This window comes from Fusarium proliferatum (assembly GCF_900067095.1).
Source record: "Fusarium proliferatum ET1 genome assembly, contig: FPRO_scaffold001, whole genome shotgun sequence".
Classification (NCBI taxonomy): Eukaryota; Fungi; Ascomycota; class Sordariomycetes; order Hypocreales; family Nectriaceae; genus Fusarium; species Fusarium proliferatum.
Genome location: NW_022194790.1, coordinates 5,195,607 through 5,217,153, shown reverse-complemented (window position 1 = coordinate 5,217,153; position 21,547 = coordinate 5,195,607). Strand labels below are relative to the sequence as shown.

Here is a 21,547-nt window from a genome sequence, read left to right as displayed (position 1 = left end):
GTATGCACTCAGTGCACTGTAATAATCGGCGATGATGGTAATATCATGAACCATGACTTATAACAGAACATTCAGCTTCAGAGCGATAAGCGATGAGATTTAGTTTATCCAGAATATTATTCCTTCCCTTGTAATTATGAAACCTACATACTTACATACATACCTACACATGGCATTCATCCATCTTCCCCCAATGACTACCCATCCAATAGCTATGCCCGCCATCTCATCCGCCGGGTGAATTCCAATCCTATGCCCCACCAACGGCGGCATAATCTGGAAGGCAGAGAAGAAACTGGGGCTGAGCTGGGCTGGTTAATACGGCGATTCGCTCTCTCTTGGCTCGCATGATGGGCTCTAACCAGACATTTGCCGCCCTCACACACCTCTCTACTGTGCTGTATCTTTGGGGGTTACACACCCCGGAAGCAATCCCATGATACCTACTGCGCCAGAAGCATTGCTGCAGGCCTGAGGGAGTGACATTCTATGACCCGCGGAAGCAATACGCGCACTCATGCCAACGCTATTCATGGCCTTTCTCTTGCTGAAGGCGTAGCGCTATCAAATACCATACCATGCCATGCCATGCCATGCCATACTACGTAGTATGGGCCTTGCCCCTTGCTTGTCATGCCGCACCCATGAGGGCATACGATATCTGCCTAGGTACTGTAGCTACCTCTGAGGATAATATGTACGCATTGCAGCATGTGTTCTTCTTAGCATAAATATAAATACTACTGTCTCCTCCTCCGAGCTGTCTATCCCATTCTTGCTTCTTCTCTCCTCCTCTCTCTACTCTATCATTCAACCAACCACCACATCTCTTACACATCAACAACCGTCACAATGGTCAACGTCCCCAACATCAAGCTCAACAGCGGTTTCGACATGCCCCAGATTGGCTTCGGCCTCTGGAAGGTTGACGACAACTGCGCTGATGTTGTCTACGAGGCCATCAAGGCTGGATACCGTCTTCTCGACGGTGCTTGCGGTATGTTTGTCTCCAAAACTCCCAATTGCCTTTACAATTACCCGTCGCCAATTTCAATTACACGGCCATGATCCCATTTACTTTGCCCCTACCCAGATAATCCTTGTCTGTCTGCCCCTCATTTTCCCTGCCAATTGTCAATTGCACCGAGAAAACAGCCACATTACCCCTGTAAAACTACCCCTCCACTACCTACACTTGGAGCTTCACCCCACACCATGATAGCTTCATGACTTCTCTTTTTACCCGGACAAACCAAAAAATTTGCACAAATTCTAATGGATTTTTCACCACAGATTACGGAAATGAGAAGGCTTGCGGTGAGGGTGTCGCCCGCGCTATCAAGGATGGTATCGTGAAGCGTGAGGAGCTCTTCATCGTCTCCAAGCTCTGGCAGACCTACCACGACAAGGAGAACGTCGAGCCCATCACCCGCAAACAGCTCGCCGACTGGCAGATCGACTACTTTGACCTCTTCCTCATCCACTTCCCCGTCGCCCTCGAGTACGTCGACCCCAAGGTCCGCTACCCCCCTGGCTGGCACTACGACGACGCCGGCACCGAGATCCGATGGAGCAAGGCCACCAACGAGGAGACCTGGGGCGCCATGGAGGGCCTCGTTGAGAAGGGTCTCGCCAAGTCCATTGGTATCTCCAACTTCCAGGCTCAGTCCATCTACGATCTCCTCAAGTACGCCAAGATCCGACCTGCCACCCTCCAGGTCGAGCTTCACCCCTACCACCAGCAGACCGAGCTTGTCCGCCTCGCCAAGGCCGAGGGCATTGCTCTGACTGCCTACTCTTCTTTCGGCCCTGCTGGCTTCATGGAGCTCGACATGGACATTGCCAAGTCTGCTTCTCCTCTCATGCAGCACGAGGTCTTCACTGGCCTCGCCAGCAAGTACAACAAGACAGCCGCCCAGGTCCTCCTCCGATGGGCCACACAGCAAGGTCTTGCTGTCATCCCCAAGAGCACCACACCCGAGTACATGGCCCAGAACTTCGGCTGTGTCGGCTGGGACATTGATGAGGAGGACATGAAGCGCATTGCCAGAATGAACCTAAACCTCAAGTTCAACAAGCCCACCAACGTAAGTTTTCACTACCAATTGGCTGCCAAAGACAATACTAACGTGTTCTAGTACTTCCCTACTGAGAAGCTCTGGATCTTCGCTTAAATAATGACAATGGAATGATATGATAAGTAAAAGAAGGAAGAATTGGGAACATGTTTGTTTGGGATATTTGGCGTTTTATGACGATGGGCTGCATTTTGTAGAACCGCAAGGACTTGATGAGACATTCTCATAGAATACAAAAGACAGTTAACCCTTCAACAAATTTGGTCACTTTCTGCGTGATATGATTATCGTTTTGGGAAATGATTGCTCCATGATATGACCAAGACTGAGCCGTGCGTGACTGGCTGTGGCCTCGGTAACTCTGTCTTTGTTCTAGAACCTTGTCTAAACTGTAACTCAGATAAAGCTTTATCTGTCTTTGAATGAATCATTTATTGAATGCATCATTGATGCCACCCTGAATATCGAAAAAGCCAAACTCCATTTCCTTAACGCCATGCTTTCTGTGACGAAGCCCTCAAAATTCGAACTCATGTTCGAACAAATGCTAGAAAAAGTGGTTAGCAGTGATCCATAGAATTGTATAATTCAGTGTCAACTTACTGGCATCAATCTGTTTGACCTGCGGCAACGTCATTCGGATCCTGTTCCTATATGCCACAGGTTCCTGCAGTTGCAGCGGGTTTCCTTCAAAATACACCGTCGTCAATTCTTTCTTATCGGCAAGGTATTTGGCAACCTCCTTATAATCATTGATGAGATTATAGCTGGCCCACAACTCTTCCAGCTCAGCGAGTGACTCAAGTCCCTTGATGCTGGTGATCTTGTTGTTTGAGATATCCAGCACATGTAGCTTGGGGTTATGCTCCAGGCCCTCTAGAGATTCCAGCATGTTGTGTGAGATATATAGCTCCTCAAGCGTAGGGACGTCCTTGAGTGGTGACAAATCGCTTATACGGTTGGACTGAATGCTCAGTAGTCGAAGATTGGGCAAACCACCAAGACCAGTGAGCTCAGTGATCTTGTTCTTGGCTAACCAAAGCTCTTCAATCGCCTTCAGAGAATCGAGGTTCTTGATTTCGCGAATGCGGTTCGATCCCAGCTCAAGAGATGTCAACTTATCCAGCCCCTCCAGCCCCTCGATTTTACCAATCTTGTTGGCGACAAGGTACAGTTCCTCGAGTTTTGTCAAGTGGTTAATGTGCTTGATATGCTTGATTTTGTTGAAGCTTAGATCAAGGCTTGTAAGGTTTGTTAACTCGTCGAGGCCGCGAATGTGCGAAATGAGGTTGTCGTAGAGGTCAAGGTCTTCGAGGGTCTCGGCTAGGGCGGACAGGCCGTCGATCTGCTCGATGCTGTTTTGGCGGAGGCAGATACGGGAAACGTTCTTGAAGCGTTCGAGGCGTAGAGAGGAAATCGAAGCGATTCGAGAGTGCGAACACATAATTTCGTCCGTCTCGGGATCTTCGTCATCGAGGAGATCTGCACGTGTTAGTCCGAACTGTCCCTCTTTGTAGGTTGATATGCAGCACGTACCCTCATCAGCGTCGATCTGTTCTCCCTTCATGACATTCTCATCGTCAGAGTAGTCAGAATCGGTGAGAGCCTCTGGGTTTGTCATGGAAGCCGACTTTGGCATGCGAAGCTTGCCATCCCAACCCTTGCTGTTCCTGAGGCCAGGGCTTGACTCGCCATCTGGGCGCGGTGAGGGCTTGTCGCTGTCACTGGGGACTTGGATATGCGCATGGCCGTCGTTTTCTTTATCGGATCCAGACATGGTTGTGCGTGTTGAGCTCTGTTAGAGCACGAGATGGGCGATGATGTAGTTATCCACGAAGATGGGCGGTAATGGCGGGGCAGATGTGATGCAAGTTTGTAAGCGAGTTTTGAGTCTAGCGAGAGAGACGTTGTCGTTTTGAAGTTGTGGGGAGAGGGACGATAAAGAAGAGAGAGAGAAAAGGTGAAGGATGGGATTTTCAAGAACGTGATGGAGGCGGGAAAAAAGCTGATTAAAAGCTGAGCAATTTGACCTGAAATATCGGGTGCTTTCCACTTCCACTTGCACTTCCACTTTGGGCCTCTGTTTATGGATGGTTGGTTCCTGAGGGTGCCTTACTTTACCTGCAGCAAGTGTTTGGCGGGGCTTAAAACCGTTGTAACTTTATTGGGTGGCATTATGGGAATTATTAACATATTGTTCTGCAAAACATCTGCCTCAATTGATCATAAATTTAGTGGAAATTGGTTGAATATTAGAATCTTCCGAAAGACTTTTAGTGAAAGATTAATGAGGTATCTGTAATCACTACGCCCTGCAATAAAGTCAGATACTTCTCACTATCAGCTGTCTCCCTCGTTTTCACTGCACATCATCCCCAATTCGCACAGTCGCATATCCCTCAAGCCCAGTCGTGTTCGAACATGTCATAAACCTGGACCCCTTGCACCTAACTACTTACATCAATCCACGTTTCTCCCTCCCCTTGCCAGGCGCTTCTTTGATCGTCAGCTCCCATGGCCTGGCATGCCATCACCATGTCGGCCATGCGCTCGCGAGGCGTTTGCGTGAGGACTCGGCCGCGTATATGGACACATGTAATTATGAGGCCTCATCTGGGCCGCGCTAGGTCCCTGCATGTTGCGCCTTTTCTCATGCCGCCGCTGGTGTTTACTGGTTTGTTTGTGGCTTTGTGGAGTTGGAAGTGTTTGATGATGGTTCTGTTCCAGAATACCATCATCTATAATCCGTTCTTACCACCCAATTCTCGGAGCTTAACCATTGAGGAATTCTCCCGCGATTGTGGGCGGGTGAAATGGAGGGAAGAGAGAATTAAGTCCTTGGACGGAACAGAGATTGCCTTGTGTGTAGCAGATGTTCCCCCAGTATCTCAAGTGAGTGCCGGTGAAGCAAAGCACCCAGTTTACATCCTCTACTTTCAAGGTTTGCCACTCCTATAGTCAAACCGCACGGCAACTTATTCAGGTTCATAGGGAATGCATCGTCGTTGCCGCCTAGATTACCTGATCTGTCTTGGATCATACGGCGAGCACATGATAATGAGCCCTCAGTCAACTACACACTGGTTTGTCTGAGTTATCGAGGCTATTGGACATCTCATGATAGACCATCGGAGTCAGGAATCAATCTTGACTCACAAGCAGCACTGAAATGGATAGCCCAATTACACGAAAGTAGACCAGAAAATGCTGATCAAGAGAATCCAACAGTCCTACTCTGGGGACAGAGCATTGGCTGTGGTTTTGCAACTAATCTAGCAGCCAAAGGCCAATTCCCACCAGGTATAAAACTTAACGGTCTTATTCTGGAAACACCCTTTACAAACGTCCGAGCAATGCTCCAAGCATTGTATCCACAGAAGTGGCTTCCATACCAATATCTCTGGCCATTTCTCCGAAACCACCTGGACAGCTGGACCAACCTCGGCATGATAGCCAAGAGATTCCCAGATACGCCACCGGGGATATACATAGTGGAAGCCGGAAAAGATGAGCTTGTACCTGCCAATCACGGCGAGGAACTGCTTCAGCGATGCCAACATGTTGGACTCCCAGTGGAGCGCCAGAAGGTTCGCGGGGCACTTCACAACGAAGCCATGGTGAGAGTCTCGGGCAAACAAGCAATTGCGCAGTCTATCTCAACGGCTGCAACACGGGCACGGGAACAGGACTCGTTGGGAAAAGGAGGAGACGTGAACAATGCAGGGAAGGGTTTGACTTGAAACTGGTCAAGTTGAGGGGCAAAACGTCCAAGTATCGAGTTCTCTGGCGTGAATTCGGGACATGTCGGTCATCTGCAGCCGTGGCGTACAGGGATCTTAAGTGTGTGTGACAAGAAATGCCGTCACGGTCAACCGTATAACGGGCATTGTCAGCGACGATGCCCTCAAATCTCAGGGAGGCTTCTCATCCGAGCCTTGCACTAAGCGTCACTAGAACCCAACAGGCTGTATCGAGTGTGGAGGTGTTGGGAGCCATATGTCAGGTACCCTATCTTGGTTCCCCTGGTTAAATCACAAATCATACCCACCGACGAAAGGCTAAAAGATCCACTATCAATTAAAACAGCATGGGGTTGAAGGGGAAAAAGTTGTTTGTGGCAGAGAGTGTGCTTGGAGGGGAGAAGCTATTATGTGAGGTCGTGAGAATTAGATAGGCGACGAGGCCTCGTAATGGCCATACATCATCAGCCCAATTGAGCAGGACCTTCAATTGATCTCAATTGATTCTACAAGAGCTGACGATTCAGATGATGCAAAAAATGACGAGGCTCGACCATATTCCAAGAGCCTTGCAGCTCCTTAGCCGAGCATGCGTTATCATGCAGTCCCATGAGCTTGAGTGCTTCTGCCTTGAGGAGTTCCCCATTCAGCACGCAAGGTCCCCATAATTAATCATCCTAGCACCGCCAACAGTGGAAGCACATGCTGTCCTCTGTATCTATCCCTAATTTGTTAGGATGCCCTCCCCGAGACTTTGGTCGGCTTCAATTAAGTCAAACCGCTAACAAGGCCCCCTTACCTTTAAGTCCATGCTTTCGTTTGCTTTTTCCTTTTTTTCAGCCCCTTTCCCTCTGTGACTCCCATTCAATCCCTGCCCAAATTTAACAACAGACGCCCGTGAATTGATCAAAACACTCTTTTTGGCATCACGTGCTCTGGCGTCAGTATCGCGCGGGTCCTTTTCCACTCTACACGTACCCCCTTCTTAGCACACGCGTCTGGGTCACTACCTATCACCACCGACGGGGCTGACTCGCCTCATGCAAAGGAGAAATGGATGGAATGGATGGCTCATTAGCGGGGGTAGCACTGCATCAGGCAGCCCATCTCGTACTGTTCCGCACGGGGCATCCATCTCAAGTTATAAAGATGGTGTGTCTTCTCCCATCTCGTAGTTGTTCTTATATCCTGAGACGAATCAGAAGAGTGATCATTTCCAATCACTATTTGAACCTGAGGTAGGTTTCAAGTTTACAAAATACCTGACGATATTCTTCCGGCATCTTCTTTCATCTGCCTCGTTCTTTCATTGTTGCCTCGTTCTGTCTCTGCCTGCTTCGCCGTCCATCTCGTTATCGGCCCAACGAGCATAAAACAACCCAACGATCCCTTCATTTAATGATTTAAAAAACCACGCTCACTCGAACCCTTCTTTAAAAACAATCAATATGTTCTCCTCTTCCAGACGCCATGAGAGCTCAAGCAAGAGCTTCTCAAAAAGCCACAAGGCCAGCAAATCGAGTTCTTCTTTCAGCAAAGACAGTGGAATCACCAAGCGAAGACATGAGTCTCGCCACCGCCGACCAACAATGACCTCTATGGCCAGTGCCAGTGGTGATACTATGATGGATAAGTAAGTCACGCTTTTCTTCAGCCCCCAAATCGTCACTCACACGATTCAGCAACAACATGGCCTCCCCTATCGTCACTCTCGTAGTTGGCAGTGAGCAACGTCTCTTTGCCGCTCACGAAGACGTTCTTGCCACTAGCCCTTTCTTCAACAATGCTCTGCGAAATGGATACATGGACGTCGCCAGCAAACGCATCTCTCTTCCCGACGAAGAACCTGAGATCTTCAGCTCTGTTCTCGAGTTCCTCTACAAGGGAGACTACACTCCCCGTCTCGTCCACAACAAGCGTCGTAACTCGTACGAACTTGAAGCTGCGAGTGAAGAACAGCGTGCTGCTGTCGAGAGCACAGTTTATCATCGTGGTATCGATGGTGATCTTCTCAAGGACACTGTCATCTACTGTGCGGCGGAGAAGTACGGCCTTGATGAGTTGAAGAAGCTGTCGCTGCGAAAGCAAGGACTGCGTATGTTTTTGAGTCTTTCCCTTTTCAACCTTTTACTGATGAATTCTTTAGAATCCGGAATCCAATGCAGCACCATCCTTGCTTCGGCAAGATATGCCTACGCCAACACTCCTGATACTGACTCAAAGCTACGAGCTCACTATCTTGCACTCATCATTCGTTCACGAAGCACTTTCAAGCGAAGTGGTACGATGCAACTCGAGATGTACAACGGTGGCACTCAACTTTTCTTCGATCTTTTTGTCGCCCTTTGCAATCATGTTGACGACATCTCAACCGCACAGTGAGTCTAAGTCTCAACATCTATCTCATAGCAACCACTAACAAGGTCATAGAAACACTCCTCGCTCAAACCGCCACTTCTCTTAATGCACCTCCTTCTCTGCGTGGATCTTACTCCCTTTTAATGAAACGTGAATTTCTTTTCTCTGCGATACAAGGCGTCGACTTCACAGTACTGACAAATACCTTAAAACTAAAGAAACACTGGGGTGGAGTTCAGGCGCTTTATTGATGCTTTGTTCACGGAGTTCTGACGGTTGAAATTTGGCGTGGACACTTCTTTTCTGTACAACTATTATTCTTACTGACCCCTAGAGGGTTCAATATTTTGGAGCAGGGGTTTTGGGATTTCGGCCACGCTGTACGCGAGCCGGTTGCTTGATATTGGATTTTTCACGATGATTTTGTGCTGAGGATACCAAGACTGTCATCTGAGATGGATGGACCAAAATATGTACCATTATTCACGACGCTCATTTTCAAGAACTTGAACAGAGCGACCTTTCAAATACATTTCATGTCTTACATTGCTTTGTTCGCCGTTCTTCCTTCAGTGAGATTCCAAAAGTCCCGTTGAGAACGCCAAATGTGGCGTCCAACAAGGTTTGCCAAGTGCCAGTCACATCGTGAAACACAAGTCGCTTATAACGGAAGAGATCCCCGGTTGTGAGTCACGCTGTCGGATAAAGTGCGATCTAACTTGTGAGGAAGCAAGCGAAACATGCACACTGCGAGTATCAAATGTGGGGGGCTCAACAACGTTTTGCATTCGACAAAAGGCCCGAGCTGTCCGACCATGGCCATCGAGGAAGCGAATGCATGGAAAGGTGCTTTTTCTCAAGTATCAATAGTTGAGGACGAACAAGGACGAGGGTGCAAGGCTCGAAGTTGCGAGACACAAGGGTGGTTCACGGTGTCATTCCCAAGCGTGAATATGGTGCAAAGATAACCGGAACAAGCAAGGAGCAAATCAGCGCAACTGTGAGCTTGGGCTGAAAAAGCAAACGCAAAACGAACATAGCTGAAAATGCTTTATGATTTGTTGGCGCCAGCGTCATTCTGACGGTTTCGGTGCCTATCCACTCTGCCTCATGCTACTAAAGTTCTTATAGTAGTAGTCGTTGGTTTAAGAAATGCAGCTAAGCTCTCAATCTTCTCATACGTCCATCAGTCGTGTCTTAGCCAATGGCCTTTGCCTGCAGTCTCACAATCCTGTGCCGGGGAAGGCGCCTTTCTTGGACAAGACGACGATGCCTCGTTCTCGTGCGATATAACCTTTCATAAGTTCCTAAACAAACAAACGTTAGTGACTCAGATCTTTGTAAGGCTGAGATGGAGAGGGTGTAGATAAAGTACGTCAATGCCCCAGGCAGACACTTGGCTAAGGCAGCAATTCGGTGACGATTATATAGTCAACTGACTGCCACGCATATGCCAACGACAACTCCCAACCAGTTTGGACCAAAGAAGTTGCTGGACCGTAAAGACAGCCAGCGCCTTATCCACACGAGGGATTCGTTAACTTACTTTGTAAATCATATTGGCCAGCATGCACTCGACTTCATCCGGGTCGACCATATGACCGCTTCCCATGCTAACTGCAGCCTGGAACTCGGCTACCGGTATTCTTGTACGACGAACTGGGGTTGTCTCGCCCTCTTTTGGTTCATCAAAGCCGCCAGCAATGAAGACCTTACGTAACAGGTTACGCAAGGCGATGTCTCGGCCTCTCTCAAGGGTAAGGTAAATACGCCGCTTGACGAACTCAGCCTCACCATCTTGTAGAGCCTTGTCGAAGGCTTGTAGGTTACCGGACTTGATGCAGCTGGCCAGAGGGAGGAAGAGTCCTTGTAGACGAGGATAATTCTCGAGAAGGGCTTTGGTAGGAAGGACATGACTGGTGAGGAGGCGGCAAGGAATGAGGTAGGTCAGGATTCGTCTATAGCCATATGAGCATATGTTTCACAGCTTGTATCGATACTTAACTCACTCGGATTGACGGAGAGCGTCTTTGTGACATAGTTGCCACGCTTCGTTGAGATGGGATTCGGCCTCGAATATTATTAGATGGCGACATTGACGAGTAGCTGTTCACTCACCTTATTGTAATTCTCCTCAAGGAATAGCAATACGCCTTCGTAGAACTTGAAGGTCACTCGTTGAGATTTTGGGAACATTTCCAGAGGCGGCATATCGCCCTTGTCATTATACACAGCCAGCGTCTTAAGAATAGTCCGCGACAAGGAAGCCGAATTCAACTTGAAGTAGGTCTTGAAGAGAAGGTTGATAACGAAGTAGATCCCCCATTTCCGTGATTCCTCAAGGGGTGCTCTGGATGTAATCAGCCAATATCAATGTGCAAGAATATGATGACATACCTATCATTAAGACAAAGCGAAAATATACGTTTGAGGTGTCCTTCGCAGTCTCTTAATTGAAGTTGCTTATCCGTTTCTGGGTCGAAATCGTCCGATATCAACGAAGCTCCAGGGCCAGTATCAGATGTCTTTGCCTGGCGCTCCTCGTCGGATTTAATCGCAAATAGTCGTAGGTACTTGCCCACCATGTAGAGTGAGGGGATAGTCCACGCTTCGAAACCATGCGAGTTGTATCCGCGGATGAGTACTGAGGTCAGTTCCTTCCATGCCTCATACACTTTAGTCCATGTAGACTGTGACATGGATTAGCGTGATGCTCTCAGAGCTACATGTACAAGTCTCATACCTTTCCGCTTTCTCCCGCCAAGATCTCAGCAATAGCTTTCCAATATGAGGTGTACACCTCAACCCAGCCTGTACTTTCATCATGGCTCATTTTCCGTCGATGAGATGTACTACTCTTAACGAAGTGCTTGATGTCGCCCTTAACGCTGTGAGAATTCGTACTACGCCAAACAGCCATGAGGCGATGAGGGTCATCTGGGGGAGCAACAGGCGATAGTGTTTGCGCAAGTTTGTAGCCATTTTTCTGGGAATGGGCTTCCGCAAACTGATCGAAGAGGGCATTCATGGTTCCTTATTAGACACGCAGTGTGTTCAGTAAGAGAGAGTGCTGGTCGTAGTTCAAACTGAGCATGAGCAAAATCGAAATGGATGGCAGCGGTTTAATGAATGATTAAATGATCCAGTGATAAGGTTGCGAAACGTCCAAGTTTGTACTACCAAAGTCTGTGATGTTACAAGTCGATAAACTGACCTCTCACTCTGTCGTTGAACTCATCTTCCCTCTTCCCAACTTCTTTGAGTTGCCCGCGTGCGTTTCTGATTGGCCATTGGACCCACCGTCGTCCAGAGCTCCTTCTTTCAAAGATGCACGTGACGCTGCTCTGGAGTGGAGAATCGGTCGACCAATCGCTACCGGGGCCTAAGCCCTCCGGAAGGTACGACCCACTGTCTCTTGCCCTCCTAATCGCACACAATTTTATCTTGCGCTCTTGCAAACTTGCCATTTACTAACCTTCCAGTCAATCACCAGAAGTCACCGTAAGTGCATACCAGAACTCATACAGGGAAACCCACTGACAAGTAAACAGATGGGTAAGCAGTTTTTCTATTTTATGCGCTCGATTGCAACGATGCCGCCCGCCGGAGGATTATGACGACGAGAAACAAATTTCGATATTTCTTCACAACTTGTTACGACGGGGATAGGAGGACGAAGGATCACCTCTTAGCGGCTACAGAACATCGACAACTGCTCACACAATGTTTGCTATGTTTGCTGCGGCGGGGCTGGTCAAAATTTTGATCGAAGAGCCAATTTTGAATTTCGTCAACACCTCGACTTGGCACTAGCACCACGCACTCGAAATTTCGATTTGATCCTCCGGCTCGGCTCGCGGCATCTCAGCAACAAACAACCATCACCTGCAACGTCTAATACTGACAATGTCTTCAGGCCGTCTTCAGGAATACGAGGTCATTGGGCGCCACTTGCCCACCGAGGCTAACCCTACCCCCGCCCTCTACCGCATGACCATCTTCGCTCCCAACGAGACGGTCGCCAAGTCCCGATACTGGTACTTCTTGCGCGGTCTCAAGAAGGTCAAGAAGGCCACTGGTGAGATCGTCAGCGTCAAGACTGTACGTAGCAAGAATCCAATGAAGGAAGGCAACGGGCCAGGCTAACTGGGATAATCAGATCCACGAGAAGCACCCCCTCAAGGTCAAGAACTTCGGTATCTGGATCCGATATGACTCTCGTTCCGGCACGCACAACATGTACAAGGAGTACCGTGAGCTGTCCCGAACAGATGCTGTCGAGTCTCTCTACTCCGACATGGCTGCCCGCCACCGTGCTCGTTTCAGGTCCATCCACGTACGTCGAACTTGGTCGATCAGCTACTCGTCACAGACACTAACAAACTCCAGATCCTCCGCGTCGTCGAGATTGAGAAGACTGAGGACATCAAGCGACCCTACATCCGCCAGCTGACCCAGAAGGGACTCAGCTTCCCTCTCCCCCACCGCATCACCAAGGAGAACACCAAGAAGCTCTTCAGCGCGAAGCGACCTTCCACTTTCGCTTAGAATGATTTCGGTTTAGAGGACGGTTGGGGCTCTGCGGGTGTTACAACGGATCATGGAAATATCAACTGACTTTGCTCAATAAAACGGGCATTGAATGAACCAAAAATTCTGAGCATGCGGATGCTGCCTGGTGTGAAAACAATTGATTGGGATTTAAAAAGTAACAAAGACTACCGATTGTGAAATATTATGACGACTCGCCTGTCCCGCTCCCTGGAGATGTTTCTATCTGTGTATCGTTGAAAAACTCTGTCCAATATGTCCATTCCATAGGCACGCCTTGCTCCAAGCCCATACCAAAGTCGAGATTCAATGTTTCTGGAGGATCGAACAGTATTGAAGGATCCATACTGCTAGTGTCGTACTGTGATGCCAAACCTGGTCCCGACGAAGGAATATTCATCTGTTGGTTGGTACCATACTGCAATGGCTGAGCCATGTTGTTCATAGCTGGGGGTATGAAAGATGTTGCAGGATCCAGGTTCATGCTGGAGTTGAAATTCATGCGTTTGAGGAGCGCTTCGGTCCTCGCCGCTCTCGCTTTCTTGAGCAGTTTCTTAATCGGTCGCCAAAGTGACCCTTTCGCTGTGTCTGCAATGTGCTCTCGTGACGATGGAAATGTTCTCTCCACAACCACCCAGGCCTTGTCCACTAACTCTCCCTCTGTCTGCACACAGAGTTCTGCCAATGCAACTGCGAGAGGATGCCATTGCACGTAGGTGTCTGTCCACCAGGCAAATCTGTCCTCCCACTGATTCTTCGTCATGCGTTCTCGTAGCTCAATAATCGAGATGGCAGTGCGCAACATGGTTTCCTTTGATACTCGAGGTCGGTCTGGAGCTGGCCCACCGGTGAAAGGATATTGGATATTGAGCCAGAGCTTTAGAATGACGATTCGAGCAATTTCGGAGGCGTAAATAGAGGGGAGATGCGAAGGCTTGGCTGTGTGGATGAAGCTGGTTTCTAGTTGACGTATATGAGAAATGAGCTCCTCTTCGGTATATAGGAAATGCTCCGGCTCGCCCCTAGGGCTGTAATGTGGGTGAGATATGAAGCCGAAGATGCCTGAGCACATAGCAGTACATAAACAGACAACGTTGTCGGCAGGCGTTGTTTTGGGTATCAAGGGGCCTATAGAATCAGGTCCAAAATCGTCATCGTCAATAGATGTAGGCTCTGCTGTATCAAAGCTTGACCTGGTGAGGGTTGCATCAGAGCCACGGTCTTCTGAGCCGCGGATATCGAGCACGACGATGAAATGCCATAAACGGCGCCTCATCTCGGCGACAAATGGTGTGAAGCGATGACCGTCACCATCTCGATGAAGGTTAAGCCCTTGGGCAATACGGATAATAAGTGATGTGAGAACCCAGGATGTCCGGTCGTGTAAGTGCACACGCATCATGCTTGTGTAGAGCGTCAGAGCTTGTAGAGGCTCGATCTTGGTTGTGCTGAGATAGTCTGCCTCGGCGAGTGCTCGCTCAACAGCAACACGGTATCGTCTTGTAAGAATTTCTTTGTTTTCGCCCAACTGCTTCAAACACGATTCTGGTGTGAGGCAAACAGCTGCACAGAAGTAGATGGCGAACAGGACAGCGTTGACCTCGGGAGTAAATGTGTGGGTTGTAGGTGACTCGATGTAAGCTTGGAAGTGCTTGCTGATGGTTGGTCGATGCAGAATCTTCATGAGAGGATCGACATTGCGGGTGTAAATGGTCCAGAGCCGTATCATCATGTTCGGTGGAGGATGTATTAGCGGTTGTCTTGATGTGTAATCAGAGTTTCCAAGTAAGAAGCCCGAAGGACCCGTGGATGCCATGTCTACAGACTCTGGGCTTTCACCCTCCTCTTCATCATCACTGTCTTCAGAAGGCTGATTCAACGCTTGTCGAATTCCCTCAACCTCAGCACATAAATTTCCCCAGAACCCAGAACCGAGATATTGCTCCCCAGTCTCCAAATTAGCAGCCTGCGCCGCTACTGCTTGAGATTCATCACAGCGGTTATCCAGCGTTGCCGAAAGTGAAGTTGAGCCTTGGAGACTCTGGATGTCCCCCTCATCCAATTGCTTCAGTTTGGCGGGGTCAGCCTGGTTGACGATGCTCTCAAGGCGACTGATCCTATCGAGTAGTTCACTCTGGCGAGGTCTTGGAGCACGTCTTGTTGGTTTCCTTGAGGGAAAGACACAGTCGAGGCCAAAGCGAGAACATTGACCACATAATGGTTGTATCTTGTCGCATTTGATTTTGCGCGTGCGACAGTTTGAACAGCTCAGTACTTTGGCCGGACGGCCTTCGCGGGAGCTCATTCCGGGCGATTGTGGGCAATAATATATGAATATTAATGTCTGATTGTCTCAAATAATCACGCCGTTGGAGTCGTTATATGCGTTGAAGTTTAACTTAAAGCAAGACAAGTAAGCAAATAACAGTAAGAATCGATAATCTGTAGCAGACAGACAGAGGAAGTGCCGGCGCGGCCCCACCCGACTAGACTTTAGTGACGTTTAGATTTTTTTGGGTGACATTGTCTCTTGTCTCGACCCTGATTCCCTTTCTGCCTATCAAGTTCCCTGCATAAATTAGCATGCATTGCAATCCTAAGGCTGAGCGAGGCTAGCCTTATTGACTCTCAACGGGTTTAGTTAGGCCAGACATGGTGAAAAGGCTTGGGGATGGCTGGCAACTGAGACTCTGAACCTAAGAATTTGTTTAGATAAAGTTATTATGGATTAGGGAAATTCTAGCTGGTCTTGGGATTAGTGAGTTTTCGCACCTTAATTCCACTCTGAAGCCATCTAACGCCTGTGAACGTATACGTAGTGAACGCGAATATTGCCCCAGTTGTCGGGTGCCGAGGGGAACTTTTGTCACAGCTGAAATTGAAGCATGCTGATTCGACTCATAATTAACGGTCGTGATAGCCCATGACTCACAATTCTTGGACTTGGTGTAGACGATCTCGGAGTGATAACGGAGACAGAAGATATATGAGGTCCAGACTTTCTCACGACCAGAGGCTCATCTTCACGATAGTCAACTGTGCAGCTGACTCAACTTACCCTAAACTTCCAACATGGAGTCCACAAAACCTTCGTCAATTGACTTTGTAACAGTCAAGACAACTCTCCCTGTTTATCCACTTCCACCCAATCATGAACGAAGCACTTTTCGATCAGAGCGTCTATCGATGCGGCCTATGACTGAAGATGACTTCGGGTTTCTTCGAACTCTTCGCACATGTCCAGATGGCATGAAATGGTCGTCGCAGGGAGGTCCAGATATTGAGATAGAACAAACTGAGAAGAGTCTGAGCCTTCGCCTGCCCCCAAAGGATGTCGAGAGGTACGATTGGGTCATCTCCCTCGCCGAGACTGGCGAGCCCATCGGATTAGGAGGGACCTGTGTGTGGTCGAGTGAACTAGGCTGGCCGGCCCTGGGATACATCTTTCTGAAAGAGCATTGGGGCAAAGGCTATGCGTCTGAGTTTATGAAAGTCTACCTCGACAAGTGGTGGTCCCTGCCGAGGAACGAAGTTGAGCTCACAGTGGACAAGAACACAATTTTGCAAGGGGATGGCGAGGTCAAACAGGAGTGCATCTCAGCCATCACATTGAGCGAAAATGCCCCGAGTCAGAACGTTCTCAGAAAGGCTGGTTTCGAGTTCGTATCGTCGTGGGCGGAGGTCGATACCAAAAACGAGTCTCAAGAACTGACCCTACATGGGTTTGTTGCTCGCAAGGAAACGGTTGTCGTTTAGCCAAGCGAGGTCGACAACCGAATAAGGATATAACACAGGCCCATTGACCAATCGGCCTGATCCGAGAACGAGGGTCTTTGGTCAATAACGATGCTGGAAATGGACAAGGACGCGGCCGGACATCTCAGGAAGTCCGTGAGAGTTTCCGGGTCCGGACGGGGTTCCACTTTTCGCCGATATATATGGCGATGACTTCAGCAGCATCAACTCATTGTAGATTCTCAAGATAATTGAAACATTATACGAAGCTTATATTAATCTGATTGATTTTCAAATTGCCCATCTCTATCCCTCTTCCTTCTCTCGTGGCCACTGCCACAGGCATCACTGGCTCAGCATATGCATCTGGTAAGACTATCAAGTCAGATGTAAGACACTCACTGATATTTCTAGGCTTCATTGCCTCTCTTTCACTTGCTGGCATACCTGCTGCTCTGCAACTCTCAGGACCACCCGCTGTTTCCGTTTGGCAGGTCCTCTTCAACCGCGGATTCGCTCTTATGCCCAAATTTGCTGGGACAACTGCAATCGCCTATCTATACGCCGCATACACAGCTCATCAGCAGGGCCGTAACTGGAAGGGCCTGGCTGCTAGTGCTGCTTTGACTGTCTCGATCGTCCCTTTCACTATCATTTTCATGAGTTCAACAAATGACCTTCTGTTTAAGGCGTCTGCTGAAACCTTGGATGCCTCACAGGAGGACGTGGCTACATTGATCGGAAGATGGGGAGTTTTGAACTTGGTACGAAGTCTGCTTCCTCTTGTTGGAGCGGTCCTGGGTTTCTCAACTCTGTTCAGTGAAGAGTGAAGATATGATTTGAAAGGTAGACCGTTATAGGGATGGCAAAATTAAACAAAACAATGATGTATCACTAAACAATCAATTTTGTCGCAACCAGCCCATTATGCATAAAGAAGAGCTGTTTTTTGTTTATCCTTCAAGGGGAGATGACCCAGTCTCGATAAAAGAGAACTAGAGCTCCATTCTCCTATGCTAAAAGGCTTCGATAACGCTGTATCGAAGTAATCACCGAGATAATCCCATCTAGATACTGTTCCCATTCGCTCGCTTTGAATCCAGTGGTTCACTTCCCATAAAGCAATTGTCGCCAGACCTTTCCTTGCTAGATGCCTCTAGCAGTTATCCCCATGACCACAGCCCAGTGATTTGATTCATTCCCAAAAAGTCCCCATCGCTGTCAACTAGTTCATAGCTCATGCTATCATAGTCCCCTCACTGCTCATTCTCAAAAGCCTTGATGAGCTTGCTGCATTTGCCCAGATTCTTCTTAGGCTCCCAAGTGTTCTCCTTATTGCCAAAGCCCTTCCACTTGACCTGGTAGTAGAGTACCTTGGAATCAGCGTCAACCTGCGAATCAATGATTTTCTCAACCTCCCATTCGGTAGTAGACTCGGCACGCGTCGCCTTCTTTCTGGCAGGAGGGCTTCTCTTTGAGGCTGTTTCAGTTTTGGTCACTCTGCTATTGGCTGGAGGGCGGCCACGACCTCTCTTTGCAGCAACAGGCTTCTCCTTCTTCACACCAGATGTGTCTTCATCCTGAAGGCTAGCAGTGGATGCGACGCGCTTAGAACGACGAGGTGGGACTGAACTGTTCACTTGCGAGCGACGCTGGCGCTTGGCTGGAGGAGCTGGCTTTGGACCTGTAGCTTCTTCTTCGCTCTCTTCTTCTGGAGAGAGAATGCGCTTCTCAGGTTTAGGGTCCTGTTCAGTTTTAACAGGCCCAGGACAATCGACTTCATCTTCGGAAGTCGCATAGTCCACGAGGTCAGAGGTAATTTTTGGGATGAGCTCTTCTTCTTCGTCATCACCATTCCCCTCAATACTAGCACGAGGCCTAAGATTTCCATGTGCTTAGTATGTGAGACTAATAGGCCAAAGAAGGGAGCTTAAGAACTTACCCGTTGTGCTCCTCCGCAGGGGATTTATCGCGAGCATAGAAGACAGTGGGCGCAGACTTGGGAGGCGGCATCTTGCTGGAGAGCGAAAGAGAACTGAAGAGATTGCCGCCGCGAGGATGAGGTCTTCGCTAGAATTTAGGTCCTTGTGTGAGTTTGTCCGTTGTAGGAAAATCGTGTTGCGGATGGTGTTGCGCGACGCTGACTTTGACTCTTGATTAAATCATCAAGGGTTTAAAATAAGGATAACATGAAGTTTACCTGTGCTCGTAAATCTATCACCTGACTGACTTGCACGGGGCAAAGAAAATGTGAAGAGCGGACTTTTTGAGAAGAGAAGATAGACAAGTAACCCGAGGCGTTGGCAGTGTTGGCAGCTGCAAGAGCCGAAGCAGTAGAGAATGTGCGACCTGAAACTTAGTGGAAATGGATCAAGGTGAGAGAGATAATGTATGTACTACTTCTAGGTTGCTGAATGAATTAATTTGGAGAGCGGGAGCGTCTGTAGAGAACTTGTTAACATTGGACGCAAGTCAGTGATCAGTGAATATACTATATTCGAGAATGACCAATAGTCGACTACCTTATCGACCACTTGTTTGACACGTTGACCATACATTCTGTTACAATATGACTGAGCATTTCTTAACGAAGGCTCCTGAACTAATGTATGTATCTATGCTTTCTTTTTGTTCCCGCCAATCTGCAAGGTTCCGCTTGATATGAGATCACTGCTGGATGACCGAGACGCCAGACCTCAATATGCTAATAATGAGAAGACAAATTGACTTGAGCTCACTACTCAAGCTCTTCAACCTCATCATCTTTGAGTTCTCTGAAACGACCCTCCCTCACGGCGGCCTCCACCGGGTTCTGAACGTCAATGATGCCTGTCTTTTTCAATCTAAATGCCTGTTAGCCCTGTGCAACGAGTGAGTAAATGGAAAGTGTGAACTTACCGTTCAAACAACACAAAGAGCCTTTCAGCCTCCCGTTCCTTCTCTTCTTCCGTCATCTCAGGCTCGTCAACCGGCTTCTCAGCATACACAAATTGGCCAGTGACGGGATTGACTGGCTTCTGCGCCTTAGCCGCATCACCTGCACCGTGAGCCTCTGCAACCGAAGCTGGAATAGGGATGTTGTTTTGGAAAAGGAATCCAGACGCAAAGCCGTAGCCAACGTTCTCGACAAACTTAGAGGCATCCTTATCAGATAACTCGAAGAGCACATGTTGGATCAGGTTGCGCAATGACGGGGCCATGGGGTTATTGCTGTTTTGGAGAAGTTTGGCTGGTAAGCTGTGACCTTTTCCGAGAACATCCTTCCTCTCTTCCTCTGTCGGCAACAGCTTCTCACGAATGAAAAATTTGGTAGAATCAGGCGCATGCTCGTATATCGATCTTACGAGGCCAAGGACTGGCACAACGGAAGGATCCTTCTGCTCGTCGGGAATGGTTCGAATGGCGACATCTAGGAGGTCAATCACCCGGGATACGACCCTCTCGGGATCATTCTTGGGGTGAAGAGCCTTCTGGCTCTCTGGGGTACTCAGGTCAAGATTGAGGAAACCGTTGATGATGAATCCGACTGGAGGGTCAAGCGGCTTCGTTTGGGAAACTTCAGCCTTGAACAGCACGGCTATCAAATGAGGAACTGCAGGATTGAACAACGAGGCCTTCTCTTTACACCAGTGTGTAACGTTGAACAAGAGCTTTACGGTTTCGGTAAGAGCCATGTCTTGCATGGGATCAGCCTTGGCCTTGGCCTTGGTATCCATTTCCTTTGCATGCTTTGCTAGGTTGTTGATAATGCGATCGGCCAGTTTCTCATTATCGAGGAGCTCCTTCAGGTCGATCTTTGTTTCATAAGTGGTAAGGAATAAGATACGAGAGTTGAGAAATTCATCTTCATAATTCCCAGTGTCTAGTTCTTTGATGGCTTTGGGAGCAAAACCCTTGTCGACAAACATATGCCGCGTAGGAGGGACGAGGAGCATCAAATTAGCTATCACCTTCAATGCAGCTCGAGCCGATTTGGTAGATGGTTTGTCATAGGCATGGCGGAGGAGCATGGAGAAGCCCTGGCAACAGTTAGCAATACCTCAAAACCCTTTTGCCCTCACACGAGGACCGGGGGTGCACTGACTGCTTCTGAGTAAAGAGGTTCGGCATTCCTGGGGTCTCGGCTGTATAATTTAAGTTGGTCCAGAGCCGTGGCGCGGCCTGTCCATAGCATTAGGAGATGATGCATTCATATGCTTTCCAGTCAGTCATGAGACTCACCATCTGGAAGAAACTGATCTTCTTCGAGATCTGCGGTGAGGGCTTCGACCAGTTCCGTGACCTTTTCGAGCTTCTTAGCCCCTGTTGGTATACCAAAAGGTTGCTGGGCGGCCATGATGATTCGATGGTGAGTGGGGAGGGGGATGTTGATGGTAGGTAGGTACAATGGTTTAAGATGAGCGGGGAGAAGATGATGGAAACTGGACATCAGCCACTAACAAAACGTGGTATTGCATTTTAAGAAGGAGTACTAGAGGTAAATTTGGAGAATTTGGCAAGTGTTCAGATCGTAACAGGACATCATATTTGCTCTCTCACTTCTATTTATGTAACTTTTGGACTTTACTGATGAAAAGGCCAGTATTGGCGTGAGGTCCAAGTCTGTCGCCTCCATGTTCTGGCATGTGCTTCACTGACACAACAGGGTCCAATGCACCTAGAACTTTATCGATAGCGCCTTGTAGCGGGAACACGTAAAGTTTCGCTTACCTCAGCCATGAAAGACCGCTTGGGCACGGACAGGGGCCCGATTCTGGGGCGTCTGACGCGCACGGTCCCTGAATCTTTAATTGATTCGCGGTTGCTCATCTAAAAATCGCGTTCGCTTTGCGCGTTGGCCCGGAGAATTGAAGCGCGGATCGGTCAAGCATTTACTTACGAATGCTCCAGGCTCAGGTAGTCACTCAAAGTCCTCAACGCTACGCAATATCACCAGCTTAACTTACACCGACTCATTCGTTCTCTCTGCGATTATATACAAATGCTTGCACTTTTTTAGTCGCTGCAAAACTCACTGTTCCAATCTTAATCTCCTTAATTTTCGCATGCGTTTTTAGTGGTTTCTCGGCCAATTCACTGCTGTCT

The 21,547-nt window shown here is 48.5% G+C and overlaps 10 protein-coding genes across 10 annotated transcripts; 5 read left to right on the top strand and 5 right to left on the bottom strand.

The window, feature by feature from the left end:
- Window positions 1-852: 852 nt before the first annotated feature.
- Window positions 853-2,174, top strand: FPRO_00391 (putative D-xylose reductase; the record flags this gene model as incomplete). Its single annotated transcript, XM_031225443.1, has 3 exons — window positions 853-997; window positions 1,294-2,087; window positions 2,139-2,174. The coding sequence occupies 3 exons, from the start codon at window positions 853-855 to the stop codon at window positions 2,172-2,174; spliced, it is 975 nt and encodes a 324-aa protein (XP_031076079.1).
- Window positions 2,175-2,608: 434 nt separating this feature from the next.
- On the bottom strand, window positions 2,609-3,855 carry FPRO_00392 (putative regulatory subunit of protein phosphatase-1; the record flags this gene model as incomplete). The annotated part of the gene is made up of 3 exons (XM_031225442.1): window positions 2,609-2,625; window positions 2,682-3,560; window positions 3,615-3,855. The coding sequence occupies 3 exons, from the start codon at window positions 3,853-3,855 to the stop codon at window positions 2,609-2,611; spliced, it is 1,137 nt and encodes a 378-aa protein (XP_031076078.1).
- Window positions 3,856-4,730: 875 nt separating this feature from the next.
- On the top strand, window positions 4,731-5,818 carry FPRO_00393 (uncharacterized protein; the record flags this gene model as incomplete). Its single annotated transcript, XM_031225441.1, has 2 exons — window positions 4,731-5,019; window positions 5,070-5,818. The coding sequence occupies 2 exons, from the start codon at window positions 4,731-4,733 to the stop codon at window positions 5,816-5,818; spliced, it is 1,038 nt and encodes a 345-aa protein (XP_031076077.1).
- Window positions 5,819-7,266: 1,448 nt separating this feature from the next.
- FPRO_00394 (uncharacterized protein) lies at window positions 7,267-8,282 on the top strand (the record flags this gene model as incomplete). Its single annotated transcript, XM_031225440.1, has 4 exons — window positions 7,267-7,451; window positions 7,501-7,913; window positions 7,965-8,196; window positions 8,249-8,282. The coding sequence occupies 4 exons, from the start codon at window positions 7,267-7,269 to the stop codon at window positions 8,280-8,282; spliced, it is 864 nt and encodes a 287-aa protein (XP_031076076.1).
- A 1,117-nt stretch (window positions 8,283-9,399) lies between these two features.
- On the bottom strand, window positions 9,400-11,204 carry FPRO_00395 (uncharacterized protein; the record flags this gene model as incomplete). Its single annotated transcript, XM_031225438.1, has 6 exons — window positions 9,400-9,483; window positions 9,723-10,134; window positions 10,186-10,247; window positions 10,295-10,526; window positions 10,574-10,866; window positions 10,920-11,204. The coding sequence occupies 6 exons, from the start codon at window positions 11,202-11,204 to the stop codon at window positions 9,400-9,402; spliced, it is 1,368 nt and encodes a 455-aa protein (XP_031076075.1).
- Window positions 11,205-12,082: 878 nt separating this feature from the next.
- FPRO_00396 (putative 60S large subunit ribosomal protein) lies at window positions 12,083-12,724 on the top strand (the record flags this gene model as incomplete). The annotated part of the gene is made up of 3 exons (XM_031225437.1): window positions 12,083-12,277; window positions 12,336-12,512; window positions 12,566-12,724. The coding sequence occupies 3 exons, from the start codon at window positions 12,083-12,085 to the stop codon at window positions 12,722-12,724; spliced, it is 531 nt and encodes a 176-aa protein (XP_031076074.1).
- Window positions 12,725-12,911: 187 nt separating this feature from the next.
- FPRO_00397 (uncharacterized protein) lies at window positions 12,912-15,032 on the bottom strand (the record flags this gene model as incomplete). The annotated part of the gene is made up of 1 exon (XM_031225436.1): window positions 12,912-15,032. The coding sequence occupies one exon, from the start codon at window positions 15,030-15,032 to the stop codon at window positions 12,912-12,914; it is 2,121 nt and encodes a 706-aa protein (XP_031076073.1).
- Window positions 15,033-15,799: 767 nt separating this feature from the next.
- On the top strand, window positions 15,800-16,483 carry FPRO_00398 (uncharacterized protein; the record flags this gene model as incomplete). The annotated part of the gene is made up of 1 exon (XM_031225435.1): window positions 15,800-16,483. One exon carries the CDS (start codon window positions 15,800-15,802, stop codon window positions 16,481-16,483), a length of 684 nt encoding a protein of 227 aa, XP_031076072.1.
- A 1,235-nt stretch (window positions 16,484-17,718) lies between these two features.
- On the bottom strand, window positions 17,719-18,475 carry FPRO_00399 (uncharacterized protein; the record flags this gene model as incomplete). Its single annotated transcript, XM_031225434.1, has 2 exons — window positions 17,719-18,340; window positions 18,405-18,475. The coding sequence occupies 2 exons, from the start codon at window positions 18,473-18,475 to the stop codon at window positions 17,719-17,721; spliced, it is 693 nt and encodes a 230-aa protein (XP_031076071.1).
- Window positions 18,476-19,199: 724 nt separating this feature from the next.
- FPRO_00400 (uncharacterized protein) lies at window positions 19,200-20,798 on the bottom strand (the record flags this gene model as incomplete). Its single annotated transcript, XM_031225433.1, has 4 exons — window positions 19,200-19,305; window positions 19,361-20,481; window positions 20,532-20,623; window positions 20,684-20,798. 4 exons carry the CDS (start codon window positions 20,796-20,798, stop codon window positions 19,200-19,202), a joined length of 1,434 nt encoding a protein of 477 aa, XP_031076070.1.
- Between the last annotated feature and the right edge of the window lie 749 nt (window positions 20,799-21,547).